Source organism: Alexandromys fortis, unplaced genomic scaffold (genome assembly GCF_014885135.2).
Source record: "Alexandromys fortis isolate MF-2015 unplaced genomic scaffold, M_Fortis_MF-2015_v1.1 scaffold_6, whole genome shotgun sequence".
Classification (NCBI taxonomy): domain Eukaryota; kingdom Metazoa; phylum Chordata; class Mammalia; order Rodentia; family Cricetidae; genus Alexandromys; species Alexandromys fortis.
In genome coordinates, this window is record NW_026067902.1 from 18,159,298 (window position 1) to 18,176,581 (window position 17,284).

General features: G+C 47.8%; 1 protein-coding gene across 4 annotated transcripts; it reads left to right on the forward strand.

Annotated features, from left to right (window-relative positions):
* The first annotated feature begins 1,869 nt into the window (after nt 1-1,869).
* Cdan1 (codanin 1) lies at nt 1,870-17,284 on the forward strand. Of its 4 annotated transcripts, XR_007590430.1 has the most exons (29): nt 1,870-2,008; nt 2,224-2,714; nt 2,895-3,101; nt 3,297-3,466; nt 3,577-3,690; nt 3,769-3,847; nt 4,555-4,675; nt 4,837-4,946; nt 5,327-5,416; nt 5,903-5,978; nt 6,461-6,666; nt 6,958-7,078; nt 7,219-7,365; nt 7,526-7,692; nt 8,017-8,104; nt 8,324-8,413; nt 8,594-8,648; nt 8,838-8,971; nt 9,053-9,156; nt 9,546-9,704; nt 10,346-10,409; nt 10,586-10,664; nt 10,843-10,991; nt 12,502-12,609; nt 12,697-12,760; nt 12,891-13,072; nt 13,943-14,050; nt 14,581-15,202; nt 16,461-17,284. XR_007590430.1 is itself a non-coding variant. In XM_050134430.1 (28 exons), the coding sequence occupies exons 1-28, from the start codon at nt 1,919-1,921 to the stop codon at nt 14,704-14,706; spliced, it is 3,699 nt and encodes a 1,232-aa protein (XP_049990387.1). In that variant the 5' UTR covers nt 1,870-1,918; the 3' UTR covers nt 14,707-15,335. The 4 variants fall into 4 exon arrangements, 2 of the variants coding, with proteins under 2 accessions (XP_049990387.1, XP_049990388.1); XM_050134430.1 differs by lacking the exon at nt 16,461-17,284 and having other exon boundaries at nt 14,581-15,335; XM_050134431.1 differs by lacking the exon at nt 16,461-17,284 and having other exon boundaries at nt 2,898-3,101; nt 14,581-15,335.

Below are 17,284 nucleotides of genomic sequence, written 5' to 3' on the forward strand. Positions count from 1 at the left end.
CACCTTTCTTAAAATAGCACCTACTTCATCAGACAATTTATTCACAAATTCATGCAAAGAAGGCATGTCTGATTTTGTGTTAGATATAAATGTTAAGTTTATAAGCTATTATGGCAAATGTCATCAGATTTAGTCACAACCAGGATTCTCTTATTGGATAAGACAAATGAGTTAAATTACTTTAATCCGCTTTACTATCCTCATCTTAGATGAGAAATTGCTCTTTGAAGTTCTTTTAAATGTATTGTGCTGTATTCCTTTCCCCTCCACACGTCTTCCCTTTATGTGTATTTGCTCAGGCAACCAAGGGCATAGAGCATTGAAAGAAAAACATGGAGTGCTTTTGTATAGGCCATCTGTACATAAAAGTGTAATTATTTATTTAATTTTCCCATTTGTACCATATTAAAGCTTTGTACAGTGTTTTAAGTTCTGTTTTAAAATTATTTTGTATTTTATTTTTATAATCTAGTAATAAAACATTCAGTACGCATGCAAACTTTAGTTTTGTTCGTGTGATGGTTTGGGTTCCAAAAAGTGGAAACATTTCCTAATCTACTCGAGTGTCACAGATTCAGTACAGCAGAATTGACAGGACATCTGGGGCTAAGTGCATACAAGCTGGGTGAAACCAGGGCTTCCCTGGTATGGATGGGGATGTGTTCAAACTGGCTTTGAAACTGAGATTCTCTCCTGCCTACTGCCAAAAGCACGAAACCCAGCACACAAGTAAGCCTTAAAAGCTGCCTTTCCTTCTCCCTAGCAAACATCCCGGTTACCACTAGAGGGATTCCTGTTCTCTGTCACCAAGTGGTCTTCCTTTGAAGGAGAGGAACAGATGGCAATTCACTGCTGCTTTTCTCAACTAGATTCCTATTTGTTTATTTATTTATTTAGGTTTTTCAAGACAGGGTTTCCCTCTGTAACTTTGGCTGTCCTGGAACTCTGTAGACCAGGCTGGCTTCAAACTCAGATATCTGCCTGCCTCTGCCTCCCTAGTGCTGGCATTACAGGCGTGCGCCACCACCGCCCGGCTGGTTTTTTTTTTTTTTTTAAACCAAGGAGCAACGTCCGAAAATCATATTTTTCAGAATAAGGGACCGACAGGAGATGCAGCCCAAGGGTTAACCAGCAAGTGGGGAGATGGCGCATGGGTGTAAACACCTGCAGAAATGCCTTTCTCTTAAGCTAATCGTGAATATGTTTGACTTCTCAAATACAAGAAGTTGAAATAGTCACCTAATGTAAACAATTTCATACAATGTATAAAGGAGTAAATACAAGTCTGAAGGACAATTCTGTGTATAGGGTGTCGTGGGGGCCTTTCATAAGGTGATCTGAAGGTTTTTAAGAAGATGCCTCTCAGCAGGAACTATGTGCTAAACTGTCAGTTGATGGAGACCGCCTGAAAGCCTGGCCAGTGGTGAAAAGTCAGCCTCTTTGGGGGTGGGGGAGGCCAAAATAGGAGGTTACTCACATAACTTTTTTTTCGTTGGGGAGGGAGTGAATCAAAAAGCTCTGTTTTCGGTGGCCGGAGGCTTTGCTTATGGCAGATGTGTGGTCTGATGGGCCGGTGTCTTAGTTGTTCACTTTTTTTGCCTGTCCTCTCTTTCGGACTCGGGACCTCCGCAGAGCTGCGTGTGTCTCCTAGCAGCCCCGTCCAAGCTCACACAGCTCCCGGGCCAGGCAGTCAGGCAGGGCCTCCGGGCGCCCCGCAGGCCGGCGCTGGCTGGGCCGGTAGACTAGCGCCGAGAGCGCCAAGAGCGCCGAGAACCTTCCCCGGCGGCCAGAGCCAGGCCCCACCCCGCAAGGCCCCGCCCCGCCGCCCAACGGTCGCTCCGGGCCGCCGGCTCCGCCCCTCCCGGCCGCCCGTGGTGCGTCTGCGCCTGCGCAGTAGCCTCAGAGCGCCAGGACCGGGATGGCGGCCGTTTTGGAGTCGCTGCTGCGCGAAGAGGTGCCGGTCGCAGCCGCCGTGCGGTGGATCGCGCGCAGCACCCCGAGTTCGGAGGTAACAGTGCCGACGCGCCCTCAGGCCTGTCTGGAATGCGCTTCCCGCGGGGGACGCTGCCTCAGTCCCTTCTCCCAGCCGGCCCTGGTTGACGGCCCGCGCCTAGGGCGCTTCTCTGGGCGCCACTGCCGGGCCGCCCACCCTGCGGCCTGAGCGACTGGCGGCCGGGGCTGTCAGCTGACTCTTTCGCCTCGCGACCTCTGCTTCTTCCCCAGGAAAACTCCGAGGTGGCCGCTCTGAGTGCGCTTCGGCCTCTGCGGAAGGAATTCGTGCCGTTCCTGCTGAACTTCCTGAGGGAGCAAAGCAGCCGCGTCCTCCCGCAGGGCCCCTCAACCCCGGCCAAGACCCCGGGCGCCTCGGCCGCCTTGCCAGGGAGGTCGGGGGCCCCGCCACGGGGTGGCCGTGGGGCGCGCAGCCAGCTTTTCCCTGCGGCCGAGCCCCTCAGCACCACTGCCGAGACGCCTCTGGCCCGCCGTGCGGGCCGCAGGCGGGGGCCGGGACCGGGGCCGTCCCGCGAACGAGGAGGTCGCGGCCCCGGGGGCCCGGACGAGGGGGGCAGCGGCGAGAGCCCGCCCTGGGCCGGGGGCCGGAAGCCTCGGGGCTCAGGCAGCCCCGGCAGCCCCAGACACTCGCTCTCTGATCCGCCAAACCTCAGCAACTTGGAGGAGTTCCCTCCCGTAGGCACCGTTCCTCCCGGCCCTGCAGGGTGAGAATCGGCCCTTAGTGCAAGACATTCGCTAAAGCGGGGCTGGGCTCCCCACAGTAGAACGTGCGATGGTTAGAAGGCTGAGAGGGAAGAAGCTGAGGGGCCGCAGGTGGGGGCGGTTGAAAGGGGCCCTGCTGTTGTTAACGGGCTGATGTGAGAAAAACCTGTGATTACTCTCAGCAGGACGAAACCTTCTCGAAGGATCAACCCAACTCCGGTGAGCGAAGAGCGGTCGCTTTCCAAGCCCAAGACCTGCTTCACCTCACCCCCAATCAGCTGTGTCCCCAGTTCCCAACCCTCAGCCCTGGACACTAGCCCTTGGGGCCTTGGCCTTCCCCCAGGGTGCAGAAGTCTGCAAGAGGAGCGGGAGATGCTCAGGAAGGCGCGGTATGGCTTTGCCGCCACCTGGGATGTCAGCTTCCCTCTTGTGCGGGACTTGCAGGGATTTTTCCTGAACTTGATTTCTCCCTTGGGGATTCTGGGTTTGCTTCCTGGGCTCTTGATATCTTCTTGGCAGAACCCGAGTATGGCTGTCGCTGGAAAGCCAGGCTGAGTAATCCTGCCATCCCTCTGTTCACGTAGCTCCACGCAGCTGCAGCAGTCACCTACCCCGGCCTGTCCCATCCCAGAGTTGGGGTCTCCCATCCCCAGTCGGACGGGAAGCCTCACAGCAGAACCTGCTGACCCAGCCCGAGTGTCTTCTCGACAGCGCCTGGAACTGGTAGCCCTTATCTACTCATCGTGCATTGCTGGTGAGTGAGAGCAGAGGGAGCTGTGATGGGTGTGCTTGCCAACTACAGGGTAAGAGAGTGGGTGTCAGTGGTGCCCAATGTTATGGCTTTTTTTTTATTTTAATATCTAGAGAACCTGGTTCCAAACCTTTTCTTGGAGCTTTTCTTCGTCCTTCAGCTCCTTACTGCCCGGAGAATGGTGGCCACCAAGAATAGTGACCTTGACTCAAGTCAGGGCACCCTAGGTCAGTAAGCAAGTCTCATTTTGAGAACTGAGGTTTGCAGGTGGGATAGTTCTAACTAACCATTTGCTGTTGTCCTAGATCCCCTGGAAACGCCCCTGTTTCAGAGCATCCATGACTGCGTCTTCTTTGCGGTACAGGTTTTGGAGCACCAGTTTCAGTGAGTTTTCCTAGCTGAGGTGGTGTGTTTAGTCTCATGTCTGTCTGCTTCTAGCCATTCGGGATGCATGATTGTGCTTAACATAGATCCTATGGCCCTAGACCTTTCTCACCTATTTTCTGGTTGGTTGATTGGTTCTTTTGAGACAGAAGCTTACTATGTAGCCCTTGGCTGGCCTTGAACCTGCATAGATCTGCCATCCTCTGCCTCTCAAGTACTAAAACTAAAGGCACCTGTAACAAGGCTGTGAGTTTCTCCCCTAAAGAAATTAAATAGCTGAGTCTGGTGCCAAGCCTGGATTGCAAGTTAAAAGACCGGCCCAGGTTGCAGAAAATGCAAAACCAGCTTTGAATTTTAGTGAGATATAGTCTCAAATAATAAAATACCAAAGAGGGGGGACAAAGGGCCTAAGTCTATAAATCAGTGGAGCGCTTGCCAGCCATGTGGAGAGCCCTGTATAAGACGAAGAAAGAATAGTAATAACTAGACAAGGAGGCTGACTTATGTTTATAGCTATGTCTATGTTCCTAGCTTGCTCTCTCGATCTCAGCTCCATGAGGTCTTATTCTTCACCCTTTACCTTCATCAAATTAATCCTTAGCTTATAACTTTGCCATACTTAGGCTTAAACACTGCCTTGTGTGTCAGGTGTACTTTGTGCTTGTAGCCTGTGATTCAGTCTCAGTCATGTGCTCCCGGCTTTGCAGGGTTCTCTCCTACCTGGACAAAGGGACCTTGAAACTGCTGGCTGAGAATGAGCGGCTGATGTGCTTCTCTCCAGCTCTGCAAGGCCGCCTCCGGGCTGCTTATGAAGGCAGTGTTGCCAAGGTAGTCACCCCACTTAGGTTCCTAGTAGCCTAGACATTTTGTAAATTCACACAATCTTCATGGTGCTGTCAGGTGGGCTAACTCTGGACAGGAATAAGGAGTAAAGTCTTCTAACATGATTACAACAGGTCTTATTTCCTAATGTTGTTGGTATGTTTTAGGTCTCTCTGGTGATACCACCCTCTGCTCAAGCTGTCTCCTTTCAGCCAGAAACTGACAATCGTGCCAACTTCTCCAGTGATCGAGCCTTTCATACTTTTAAAAAACAGAGGTGAAAAGAAGGGACCTGTTGAGGAGGGAATAGAAAGCAGTTTACTGTCATAGAAGTAGGACTTAGGCGCTAAAAGTGGTGGGTTAGTACTGTCAGGCCTTTTCTGACAGTCATCATAAAGCCTGTTGGCTTCATTCTGTTTCATGTCCACAGACCTGAATCCCTGAGCTTAGCCAACCATCTTAGGGTCAACTTTCCCTGTCCACAGATGCCTATGATGTGCTGCTGCTGGGTCTGTAACATACCATCATGTAGAGAACTATGGAGGTTAAGGATGGGCTGTGGGTAGGCCTATCTTAAACCTTCCAAGCAAGGGAAAGTGCTGTGGGAAGTGGGTAAGGCAACAGGGATTCAGCTGATCAAGCTTGCATATCTTCCAGGGATGTGTTCTATGAGGTGCTTCGAGAGTGGGAAGATCACCATGAGGAACCCAGCTGGGATTTTGAGAAGGGCTTGGGTAGCAGGATCAGGTGGGTGCTCTGCTCTTGCTCAGTTTGTCTCCTTGCTCTGACAGTGAGCAGCAACCCAGTGATGTTTAAGGTGATTGTTGGGAAGCCCTGCCCTGTGTCTTACTCAGTCTCTAGTTGTTGGTAACTACCTAGTTGAAAAAGGATTTCTCTCTGTAGCTTCTCATACTCAGTGGCAAATGCTTGGGAAGGGACAAAGCTCACAGATCCAGGCTGCATAGGCAGATGACCAGGTTGTTGACCAAGTGTCCTTTGTCCTTGTCTCCCTCTCACATTGAGCACGGAGTTCACTGTCACTGAGCATGGCCTGAAGATCTGAGAGGGCATTTCTTGGTGGGTTAAGTCTGTCTAGCCTGGAGGAATCTTGGTGAGGAAGGGAACACATCTTACTTTCTTCTGTGTGGGCCTCCTGGCAGTCTTCAGTAAACAGCCAGAATATGTTGTTTAATCTCCTTCCCATGTGCTGTATATCTGCCCCTTCCTCCTCAGAGCCATGATGAGTCAACTGTCAGCAGCCTGCAGCCACAGCCACTTTGTCCGGCTTTTCCAAAAACAGCTTCTCCAGGTAACAACTGCAGCGGCAGCCAAAAGATGTGGGCAGCTAGAGATCAAGACTAGCACTAGGGACCAGGTGGACCACCTGCTAGATTCTGGCTTAATTTAAAAGGATTTCTACTTTTGGTAGTTGAAATTGCCTTCTCTGACCTCATGACCTTACCTAACCTCTCAGCTACCATCCATTTCTTGACTTGTGCTAAGGTACTAAGAGAGCTTAATAGTCAGGATCCTTTCAAATTCTTCTTCTGGTGACCTGAGGTAAATGTTGCTTTGTAGTTTCTGTCTCTTCTCCTTTCAGTTAAGAAGATAAACACTCCATAGTGCTTGTTTCTTTCTTTCTTTCTTTCATACCTAAGGTCTCACTCATGCTAGGCAAGTGTTTCCCACTGAGCTATATCCTAAGCCCATTTTTTTCTTACTTTGTTTAGTCTTTCTTTCTCATGGGTTTGTTTTTGTTTTTTATCTCTCCTCCCTTTGTGGACATCTCAGATGTGTCAGAGCCCTGGCAGTGCTGGGGGATCTGTCCTGGGTGAAGCTCCAGATGTACTGAATATGTTAGGAGCTGACAAGTTGGGACGGTTGCGGCAGCTCCAAGAACGCCTTGTAGCCCCTCAGAGCAGCGGGGGACCCTGCCCACCCCCCACCTTCCCAGGCTGTCAAGGCTTCTTCAGGGATTTCATCATGAGTGCCAGCAGGTAAGCGTCTCCTGTGTCACACCAGGAGAAAGACAGACCAGGAAAGGTTTGGTTTCCCCAGAGGGCAAATCATTGGACACGTCTGGAAGTGATTTCTGTGTTCTATCATTTATATTTGCTGGCTCTCATCTTTCTTCTGGTTCTTGAACCCACATAGGTAATACCATTGTCCTTTAGCCTCCCCATCTTCCTTGTGCGTCCTTTCTGGGGTACCTCTTCTAATCACTAGTTGTTGTTGTTGTTCTTCTTATTTAACATATTTCAGTGATTTTTTTTATCTTTTTCTCCAAGCTTCCATTTTAATCAGCATCTTATGGATAGTTTGAGCTTGAAGATTCGGGAACTCAATGGCCTTCCCCTGCCTCAGCATGAGCCTGGTGATGAAGATGGGGAGTCAGATGTGGATTGGCAGGTCAGAAAACAGAATAAGGGGAGACGATGGGGTCTGATTGAGGAGGGAAAGGATATATGTTTAAGGGAAACTTAATGGATTTTAAATTGTTCTAGAAGACTTAATGCAAAGGACATTGTTTCACTTGATTCTTTATGCAGGGTGAAAGGAGGCAATTTGCTGTAGTGCTTCTTAGTCTTAGACTTTTGGCTAAATTTCTGGGCTTTGTGGCTTTCCTACCATACCGAGGACCTGAACCACCCCCAACCCGTGAACTTCAGGACTCTATTCTGGCCCTCAGGAGCCAGGTGAGTGAGTGCATGGGAGATCTGGGTAAGGAGGACCTGGATAGACCAGCAAAATGTGGAGGCTGACTGGTTTCCTTGGCTATTCTAGAAACCTGGCAGGTTAGAGAGTGGTCAGCCTCTTTCAAGGGCCTGCTCATTGACAAAATCCTGGCTTTCTCAGGTCCCTCCTGTTCTAGATATACGGGCTTTGCTGCAGCAGGGGTTGTGGGCCCGCCGGGCAGTACTCACTGTACCCTGGCTGGTGGAGTTCCTCTCTTTTGCTGACCACATTGTCCCCTTGCTGGACTACTACCGGAGTGTCTTTACTCTCCTGCTGCACTTACATCGGTGAGTAGAACAAGACTTATTTGCATAGCCCTGTTACTTATAAAGAGGGCCTAGAAATCTATACGTCTTTGTGGTTCCACAGCCATAATGGCCTCAGGAGAGGCAGGACTGTGATAGTTATTTTCCATTCCCTTGGTCCTTCCGTCGATCTTTTGGCCTAGCAAAGAAGGATGTGAGGTGCAAGCCTCACTGAGATCCTATTTGTCTTCTCAGTAGTAGTGTGATTTCGGTCTGCTTTTGCGAACTCCCTTCCCAGTGATAGCTTATATTTACTCCCTTCTGTCCTTGGCACAAGTCTGTTTATATCCTCTGTTTACCTTTTAGGAGTTTGGTCTTATCGAAGGAGAATGAAGGGGAGATGTGCTTCCTGAACAAGCTGCTACTGCTTGCTGTCCTAGGCTGGCTTTTCCAGGTAGATAGGATGGGCTGGATAGGTAGTGGGTGACTGCTGTGGCAGGGCAGGAAGGCTGTAGAGTCTGAGCAAGGCAGGGACAGAAAAGGAAGGTTCTGAGAGGGATGGATATTGCTCTGGCTTCAGAAGACAACTTGCTTGACCCGAGGCCCCAGTAGATGAGAAAGTATGACAAGTCTCAGAGTGACAGTGGAGCTCTAACTGCCTTCCTCTTTCCAGATACCGACAGTTCCTGAGGATTTGTTCTTTCTAGAAGATGGTCAGGTAGATGCCTTTGAGGTGGACACAGCTACTTCAGAGCATGGTTTGGTGAGTGTTGGGGGTCAAACCAAGGTCATGTGAATCCCAGGAATTAATTAGAATAAAGGCCCACCAGCAGACACACTAGGAAAGACTTAAGATGTTTCTCCTGCTTGACTCCCATTTCTGTGCATTTGTGAGGAAAGGGGCACTGCCTTCCCCTTCCAAACCTGGCCTGTTCTTCCTCAGGACAGTGTGCCTGTTGTGGACCAGCAGCTGCTGTATACCTGCTGCCCCTACATTGGTGAGCATCCCTGTCTCCCCTGTGGTCAGTGCATGTCTTATCATGGACACCCAAGAAGACTTGACTCCTTAGCACATTGCTCTGTTCTTAGATTCTCTGGGCACTTCATCCTCTTTGTTCCATAAAGGCTATGGTGTTTGGGAGAGGGGGGTGGCAATTTTGGAATTAAGACCTTTGAATCCTCTACAGGAGAACTCCGGAAACTGCTTGCTTCCTGGGTTTCAGGCAGCAGTGGGCGGAGTGGGGGTTTTGTGAGGAAAATCACTCCCACTACCACCACCAGTCTGGGAACCCTGCCTCCCAAGACCAGCCAGGGGTTGCAGGTAAGTGCAAAGGGTAGGGAAATGGGGAGGCAGAAGGGGAGCCCTCATGGTACTACTACTTCTGTCTCCACCTCCTGCCAGGCTCAGCTTGCCCAGGCCTTTTTCCACAACCAGCCACCCTCCCTGCGCAGGACTGTAGAATTTGTGGCAGAAAGAATTGGATCGAACTGTGTCAAACATATCAAGTAAGAGTGGAATGAGAGCCCTAGTTTTTTTTTTCCTAAAGACTTCATGTGCATTGGTGTGAAGGTATCAGATCCCTTGGAACTAGATTTGCAGACAGTTGTGAGCTGTTATGTGGTTGCTGGGAATTGAACTCAGGACCTCTGGAAGAGCAGTCAGTGCTCTTAACTGCTGAACCATCTCTCTAGTCCCCAAGAATCCTAGTCTTAATCCCTTATCATTTTCTTCCTTTAAATTCTTAGCACCTAGTTGTCAAACTGAGCAAATTCACCCGGGGGAGTCAAGAGGCTGAAATTATATCCTTTGAAGGGCATTTTGACCAAATTTCTCTGTTTCCCTTTCCTCTTAACCCAGCTAACTGCCCCCCCAAACCTTGTTCTCTCTGATAAAGGGCAACGCTGGTGGCAGATCTGGTGCATCAAGCCGAGTCTCTTCTTCAGGAGCAGCTAGTGGCGCAGAGAAAGCAAGGGGGAGACCCAGCCCAGCTGTTGGAATTCTTGTGTTCTCAACTGTGCCCCCATGGGGCTCAAGCATTGACCCAGGGGCGGGAGTAAGAACTGTTGATCTATTTGACCCTCCTAATCTCCTGAAGCTCCTCTTGGTTTTTGTTAACTTTTTGTTTCTTTGTTTTGTTTTGTTTTCGGAGACAAGGTTTCTCTGTAGCTTTTAGAGCCTGTCCTGGAACTAGCTCTTGTAGATCAGACTGGCTTTGAACTCACAGAGATCCACCTGCCTCTGCTGGGATTAAAGGTGTGCGCCACCACCGTCGGCTAGCTTTTTGTTTCCTGAGATAAGGTCTTATTCTAGTCTAGGCTGACCTGACCCCAAAGTCCTAAGTGCTGAGATTATAGGCATGAGCTACCACACCCAGCTTCCTTTAGTTTTTTTTCCTGTCGTTTCACATTCCTCTTGTTCCATTTCTTTTCTTTCCACCCCTTCTTTGCTCTGATCCCTTTTCTGAAGGGTATGTCTTTGGGAACAAAGTCCAGATATTAAATTGGAAGTGTGTGTGTAATGTAGGGCTAATGGGTGGGTTTCTCCTTCCTCCAGCATCTGTTGTAGGGCAGGAGAATGGACAGCACTTCCTTCTGAGGATAGCGTTTTCAGGTCACAGACCTGGTGCTCTTGGGCATTTAGTTTGTAAGTCAGTCTACAATATCTAGATGTTGACTTCCTCCTGTCTTTTCTCAGGTTTTGCCAAAAGAAGAGCCCCATTGCTGTGCGAGCACTGCTGCCAGAAGAAACTCCAGCTGCTGTACGTAGGAAGGAAGCCTGCAGCTAGCAGGCCAGTAGGCATGCATGCATGTGCTCCTATGTGTACACATGCACCTGTGTGAGGCTGCTGTAGGGTAGGGTGGGTCTTGAACTGTAGCATCTAATGTTGTACCCACCTTCCCAAATCCCTGACTCAGCAGTCCTTCTCTGCCACAGGTTCTAAACAGTGCAGAGAACATTGCTGTGGGGCTTGCAACAGAGAAAGCCTGCTCTTGGTTGTCAGCCAACATTACAGGTAAGGTCTAGGAAAGGAGTGACTGAACCTAGTTTTTAAAGGTAGACGGGCAGGGTATTGAGCAGTTTGTGGGAGATTAGGTGAGCCAGTTAGAGCAGTGAAAGGTGTGGGTTGTCATGGCAAGCCCATGCAAGGGGACATCTAGTGACTCCATTCTTGTTCTCCCTCTGCCTGGCAGCGCTGATTAGAAGGGAGGTGAAAGCAGCCGTGAGTCGCATGCTACGTGCCCAGGGTCCTGAGCCAACTGCCCGGGTGGAGCGGAGGGGCTGCTCCCGAGCCTGTGAGCACCATGCTCCCCTCCCCTCCCACCTCATCTCCGAGATAAAAGTACACAGCTACCCTACTCCCTTTGGCTTTCCCACTCCCTCTCCCTGTTGCTTGTTTCTTTTTTCACATTGGCTTCAGGATTTGTATAGAAGCTTTGTGTGTTGTCTGGCTGGTTTCTGTTTCTTGCCATACTGAATGGGATTACATAGAGCAAAGCTGAATTGGTTTTCCTAAGACTTTTGTTCTAGAATCACCCCAAAAGTTAGATCTAAAGGGTTTTTTGAGACAGGGTACCACTATATAGCTCTGGCTGGCCTAGAACTCACTGTGGATACCAATTTAACTTCAGACGTACAGAGATCCACCTATGTCTGCCTTCCCAGCACTGGGATTAAAAGGTGTTATGTCACAACAACAGGCCAGATCTAAAGTTTTTAACTAAATGCATCTTATATATGTGGTAGAAATGGCTGTAAAGTATAGTAGAAAAATGGGGGAGGGGCATTTCAGTGTCTGGATGTGGTTTCTGTACTATTCTTCCATGTGGGTGATAATTAAGCATAAACTGTCCATTCTAATGGATAATGAGACTTGGATTCTCTGCTATTCTGGAGGCTGGGGCAGGAGGATCACAGAACTAGGCCAGTCTGGTCAACTTAAATAAGACTGTCTTAAACATTTATAAAACAAGTAGATAGTGTAAGCTTTACATATTATCCCTTGGTATAAAGGTGGGGGACTGACTCTATTTATTTTTGGTTTTTCAAGACAGGGTTTCTCTGTGGTTTTGGAGCCTGTCCTGGAACTAGCTCTTGTAGACCAGGCTGGTCTCGAACTCAGAGATCCGCCTGCCTCTGCCTCCCGAGTGCTGGGATTAAAGGCCACCACCGCCCAGCAACTGACTCTATTATACAGGAAGAATCAGCAAAAACAAAAAACATGGTCCAAAATGATTTGGTTTTGTAAATAAAAGTTTTATTGAATGCAGTCATATCCGTTTGTTTATATGACTGCCTTTTTGGTACCAAAGCAGAGATGAATGGTTGGAGTAATATTTAGGCCTTGAGACTCCCAAGGACTAAAATACTATCTAGTGGTCTGGGAATAAAGATGTAGAATAGAGACTAGAAAGCAAAGTCCATCGGTGGGGACTGTAGGAAGGAGAGGGAAAAGTGTCAGGCTAGGTAACACTTCTCGATATGCAGAAGATTTCTATTTTGAGATGTCTGAGGTGTTAAGACTCTAGATAGGACAGTTTCTCTAATGTTTTAAGATGCCTTCTGGGAATTGGTTAGATAGTTTTGTCTTGAGGTGAGTAACATCTTTGGAGCTCTCTGGCAGCACACAGTCTTATGAAGTAGGCTTATCACTTCATCTACTTCCCGGGTTGTCAACATAATTGTTTATCCTAGCTGTGCTATACTGCCTGAGCCTCAGCCCTAAGAACACCTTGACCCAGTTGCTTCACCCCCTTGGGCTGTTTTCCTTCTGCCTCTCTCCACCGGCTGGTTTCCATCCCAAACCAAGTTTCTGTCAGCCTGGCATAAGGTCTCAACACTGCTCTCTACAGGACGTGCTCTCCCTGGCTGCGGGGCCTCGGGACCCTGAGGAGGGAGTTTCCCCAGAGCATTTGGAACAGCTCCTAAACCAGCTGGGCCAGTCACTGCGGTGCCGCCAGGTGAGATGTGGCATGAGCCACATTGGCTTAGGGCCAGTCCTTAGACTAGTAAGAATGATGTTCATGTCTCCCACTTTTCCCCTATAGTTCCTGTGCCCAACTGCTGAGCAGCATCTGGCCAAGTGCTCTGTGGAGTTAGCTTCCCTCCTGGGTATGGTTCTTTTTCCATCAAATCCCTCATGCCACATTCCTCAAACCCCAGGGTTAGATATACAAACAAGAATCAGAGCGTGGGGGCATGCTCTTCTGCCTCCATTTAAACTTTCTTTCTCTTTCTGTAGTTGCAGACCAGATCCCCATTCTAGGGCCCCCAACACAGCACAGGCTAGAGCGAGGACAGGCTCGAAGGCTTCTGCACATGCTGCTTTCCTTATGGAAGGATGACTTCCAGGGGCCAGTTCCACTACAGCTTCTACTCAGCCCAAGAAATTTGGGGCTTCTGGCAGATACTCGGCCAAGGGAGGTAAGTCAGGCACAGGTCCTCTGTCTGTAGTTTTGGTTTCTTTTGGGGTAGAGGTTAGATACATGTGTACTATGTGCATACGTTTTGGGATCCCTTGGAACTAGGGTGGCTATGAACCACCATGTCAGTACTGAGAATTGGACTTGCCAAACAAATGCTCTTAACCTATGACCATCTCTCTAGGCCCATGTGTATGGATTTTCAAATAGGATCTCACTCTAGTTCGCAGCATTCTTCCTGCCTCTGCCTCCCAGGTGCTGATTACAGATGTGAGCTATCATGCCTACCTAGCTCCATCACTCATGCTGTGTGTTAAGGGGATTCTGTTATGTGTGGGGCTGTACTTGTTAGTGGGCACTGTTCATGCTAAATCTAAGGGTCATTAATTGGATAAACTAGGAGGGTATGGACTTCTAGAATTTCCCTATCTCTAGCTCCCCCAGCACTCGGGCTACAGATAAATACACACATGGGTTTCCAAATGCAGGCCATTATGTTTGCACATCAGGCACTTTACTGAGCTCTCTCTTCATCCCTGCAAGTCATGTTCTTAACATTGTTCAGTGCTTCATCCCAATGTTTTTGTTTTGTTTTTTAAGACACGGTTTCTCTATGTAGCTCTGGCTGTCCCGGAACTTGCCCTATATACCAGGGTGTTCTTGAACTCAGAAGTCTGCTTGACTCTGCCTCCTAAGTGCTGGGTTTAAAGACACATACCACCACTATTGCCCAGGTGCAGCAAGTGCCTTAACAGCATGCCGAGCCATCTAACTCCAGCTCTCTTTTCTCTTGGGACTACTGTCCAGTCCTCAGTCCCTACTGTTAAGAGTACTGTTGACAACTTTTGGCCTTCTCTGTGGTGTTTTGCAGTGGGACCTGCTACTGTTCTTACTCCGGGAGCTGGTAGAAAAGAATCTCATGGGACAGCTGGAGATAGAAGCCTGTTTGGGCAGCCTTAATGAGGCCCAGTGGCCAGGGGTAAGGAGTCTTAATCTCTTTGTCTTATATGAAGAGAGAAAATGTCTCATTTGTCCTAAAGATTGCCTCTGTAGCCCAGGCTAGCCACAAGCTTGCATTCCTTCTGCTTGCTGAGTGCTGGGATTTCAGTTGTGGGCCCATCATAGCTGGCAGCTACATGCCAAGTGTTTCCAGTGTTGGGTTTGATCTGTGTGGCTACTTTACGAGACTCAGAAGACCAGAGGAGAAGGACAATTGGAAAGCAGCACAGCACAGTGAATATTCAGGACTTGAAAGTCAGATTTCAGCTTATGTTTAAAATGTTGTTGTGATTGAGAGCAAAACAGTATCCATAAAATAAGATTAAGACTTTGTGCCTCAGTTTCCTGTCAGAGTCCACTTTCCCTTGTTAGAACTTAAGCCTTAGCTTGCTAGTCTGGACAGTTTCTATCAATTTTTTCATAGAAGGCATTGGGTGAAATACCTGGGTTGTCAATCTCTCTACTGTCTGTGAGAGCTTGTTTGGGACTTAACCTTTGTACTTGTTTCAGGACTTCTCAGAAGAATTATCAACACTATTTCGCTTGTTCTTAGCTGAGCCCCATCTGCTAGAACCCCAGCTAAGAGCTTGTGAACTTATGCAACCAAACCGTGGAACAGTGCTGGCCCAAAGCTAGGGCTGGGAAACAGCCCTCTTGGGCATGACTCCAGAACCTGCCTCCTGTGCCTCAGAAGGAGGCTCAAGAGCCCACTGCACGCCTTGCTGGGGCAAGAGTGGCCATACCTGTAATCAGGCTTACTGCTTCTAAGTGAAGGAAGTGTGTAGCTGCAGAGTATCCACAGACAAGGTCCTCAACACCTGAAGTCTAGAAGAAGGAGAATCGGATTCAGAGTCACAGTGGAAAAGCCTAGGCTCCAATCTTGGAGCAGAAGGAAGGCTGGCGTTTCTCGTTTGGATGCTAAATGAAATGCATGTGTGCTGGTCAGTGCATTTCAAGCCTCAAGTTGCTGCTATCCCAGCATTTCTTAAAACTTACTCTGAGAAATCTTGATAGGCAAAGGACTGCTTTACTTGAGAAAGTTAACAAAACATGGATTTGGAAGTCTACATTTTCTCACCTACAGAAGCTGGACTGTCACCCTACCCCCAAATATTGACAGCCTATTAATAAGGTAGGACACACCTATGTGAAACTTGGTCTTATGTGGACCTTCACCTCTTTGCAGGGACTTAGTCCTCAGACCAAGCATGGTATAGAAAACTAGGGGGTTTGGGTCTTTTATAAATAAAACTTTTAACAAGGTCTTGATGGCTATTTTCCCCTGCTTTTATCCCCTTTCTTAAAGCAGGCCTTGTGCATTGCAGTGAGTGAACTGCCTTGTCTCTTCATGATGCTTGCATTCTTTGATGCTGAGACCCAGTCTTAGAGATACAATCTGCTATGAACTATTGCCATCTACTATTGACATATTCCCTACTACCTGGCTGGCAGCTTTGGTGATATCTGTATTGTTGACTCTGGAATGTCTGATTTATCTCAGAACGTTTGACCAAAAGCAGTCTTCTGGGTTATAGTTGTCAAGACCTCGTTTCTACAAATGGGCAGGTGATTTTTAAGAAATTATTTTTATTGCACTTGGCATGTCTGCACATAGGCTATGGCACACTTCTAGAGGTCGGAGAACTTCTTGGAGTCAGTTCTTCGATCCCAGGGCTTAAAATTCAGGTCATCAGGCTTGGCACCAAGCCATTTTGATAGCCTCTGGAACCACTGATTTTAAGAAAGAAGACAGTATTTTGATAATGTGCTTTATCCCTAAAAAATAGTGGGCTTTTTGTTTTGGGGAGTAAGACTTGGGCTTTAATGGAAGTATCAGAAGGTTCTCAGTGATAAATAAATCTTGAAGCCACATGTAAAATATTTGTATGCAGCATATCTTAGTTTGCTGCTGTCAAAAAGGCTTCTGACCTAAGGAAAGTTAAGCTTCTCTAAACTTAAACTCACTTACCCATTGGTGTATCATCTCCTTCCCTTAACTCCTTTTTATTAAAAAAAAATATTTATTTAATGTACATTGGGGTTTTCCCTGCATGTATGTCTATGTGAAGGTATCTGATCCCCTAGAACTGGAGTTACAGATAGTTGTGAACTGCCATGTGGATGCTGGGAATTGAACCTGGGTCCTTTGGAAGAGCAGCAAATGCTTTCAACTGCCAAACAGCCCCCGCTTAACTCCATAAAATGCTTGAGCATCGAAGTGTTTTTCCAGGTCAGGATTTGGCCCAGGGGCCTTGCCTCACATATTAACCACAAACTTAGACTGCTCAGTTCTGTCAGTACTGGTATCAAGCCTAGGGAATTACTCTACCACTGAGCTTCAAGCCCAATAGACAGTCATAAATTTTTTTTTTCTCTTTCTGTTCTTAAAGGTCAGTATTAAAAGGGTATGGTTGAACCACAGCCCTGCCCCAGAAAGCTGCGAGCCCTGGTAAAGGTGAGCAGTAGGCTAAACAGCCAATTCTTATATTGTTTGGGAAAGCTTGCTGTTCAAATTGCAGGATTCAGCTATGAAGCAAGCCTTAAGGTGCACGCAGAGAAACTTGCTCAAACGACTGATGATAAAGACAGGCAGCTAATGAGCTAGACGGGGGACTGGTCATTCTCCTTTCTGTACATAAGTACTCTTTTTGGGGATGTCTGATTTATCTCAAAACTTCCTTCTAATCATAAGCAGTCTTCTGGGTTATAGTAGGTGATAATTGTATTGTGTGTTCTGTGGACCAGAACACCTGGGACTTTCTAGAGGTAAAAATACTCAGCTCCCAACCTGGGGTGATTCTCATGCTCTCCAAAACCTGACTTACCCTTTGTCTTTTGCAAAATAGGATCAGTGCAGGTCCACAAATATGGAAATACACTGTGGTCGACCATTGCTTAATATATAATGGCATAGTTTTACAACTACATCTATCTTCTTAAATAGATTCTTAGGGTTTTCCCCCCTCCTGTATCCTTTAAATTTAAGTTATCTAGAGATGATTTAACTATGTATAAATAATTACAAGAAATTTTTGCTTGAATATCTTTTGATCTATGGTTAAATGGATGGAAGTGGGACATGAAGTTTACAGAGAGTTGACTCTGACAGATGGCTTACCATCTTATGAATTCCTGAACTCATAGGAAATACCAGCACATACATGTAAGCAGAAAATCTCAACTCTAGATCATAACTAGATATGGCCATTATGAT

Excerpts from the sequence above, each read along its gene's own strand:
- Cdan1 (XM_050134430.1), top strand. The coding sequence starts at position 1,919 with ATGGCGGCCGTTTTGGAGTCGCTGCTGCGCGAAGAGGTGCCGGTCGCA. Across the intron at positions 7,366-7,525 it reads TTCTGGCCCTCAGGAGCCAG|GTCCCTCCTGTTCTAGATAT; the intron begins GTGAGTGAGTGC and ends TGGCTTTCTCAG. Across the intron at positions 12,761-12,890 it reads GGAGTTAGCTTCCCTCCTGG|TTGCAGACCAGATCCCCATT; the intron begins GTATGGTTCTTT and ends CTCTTTCTGTAG.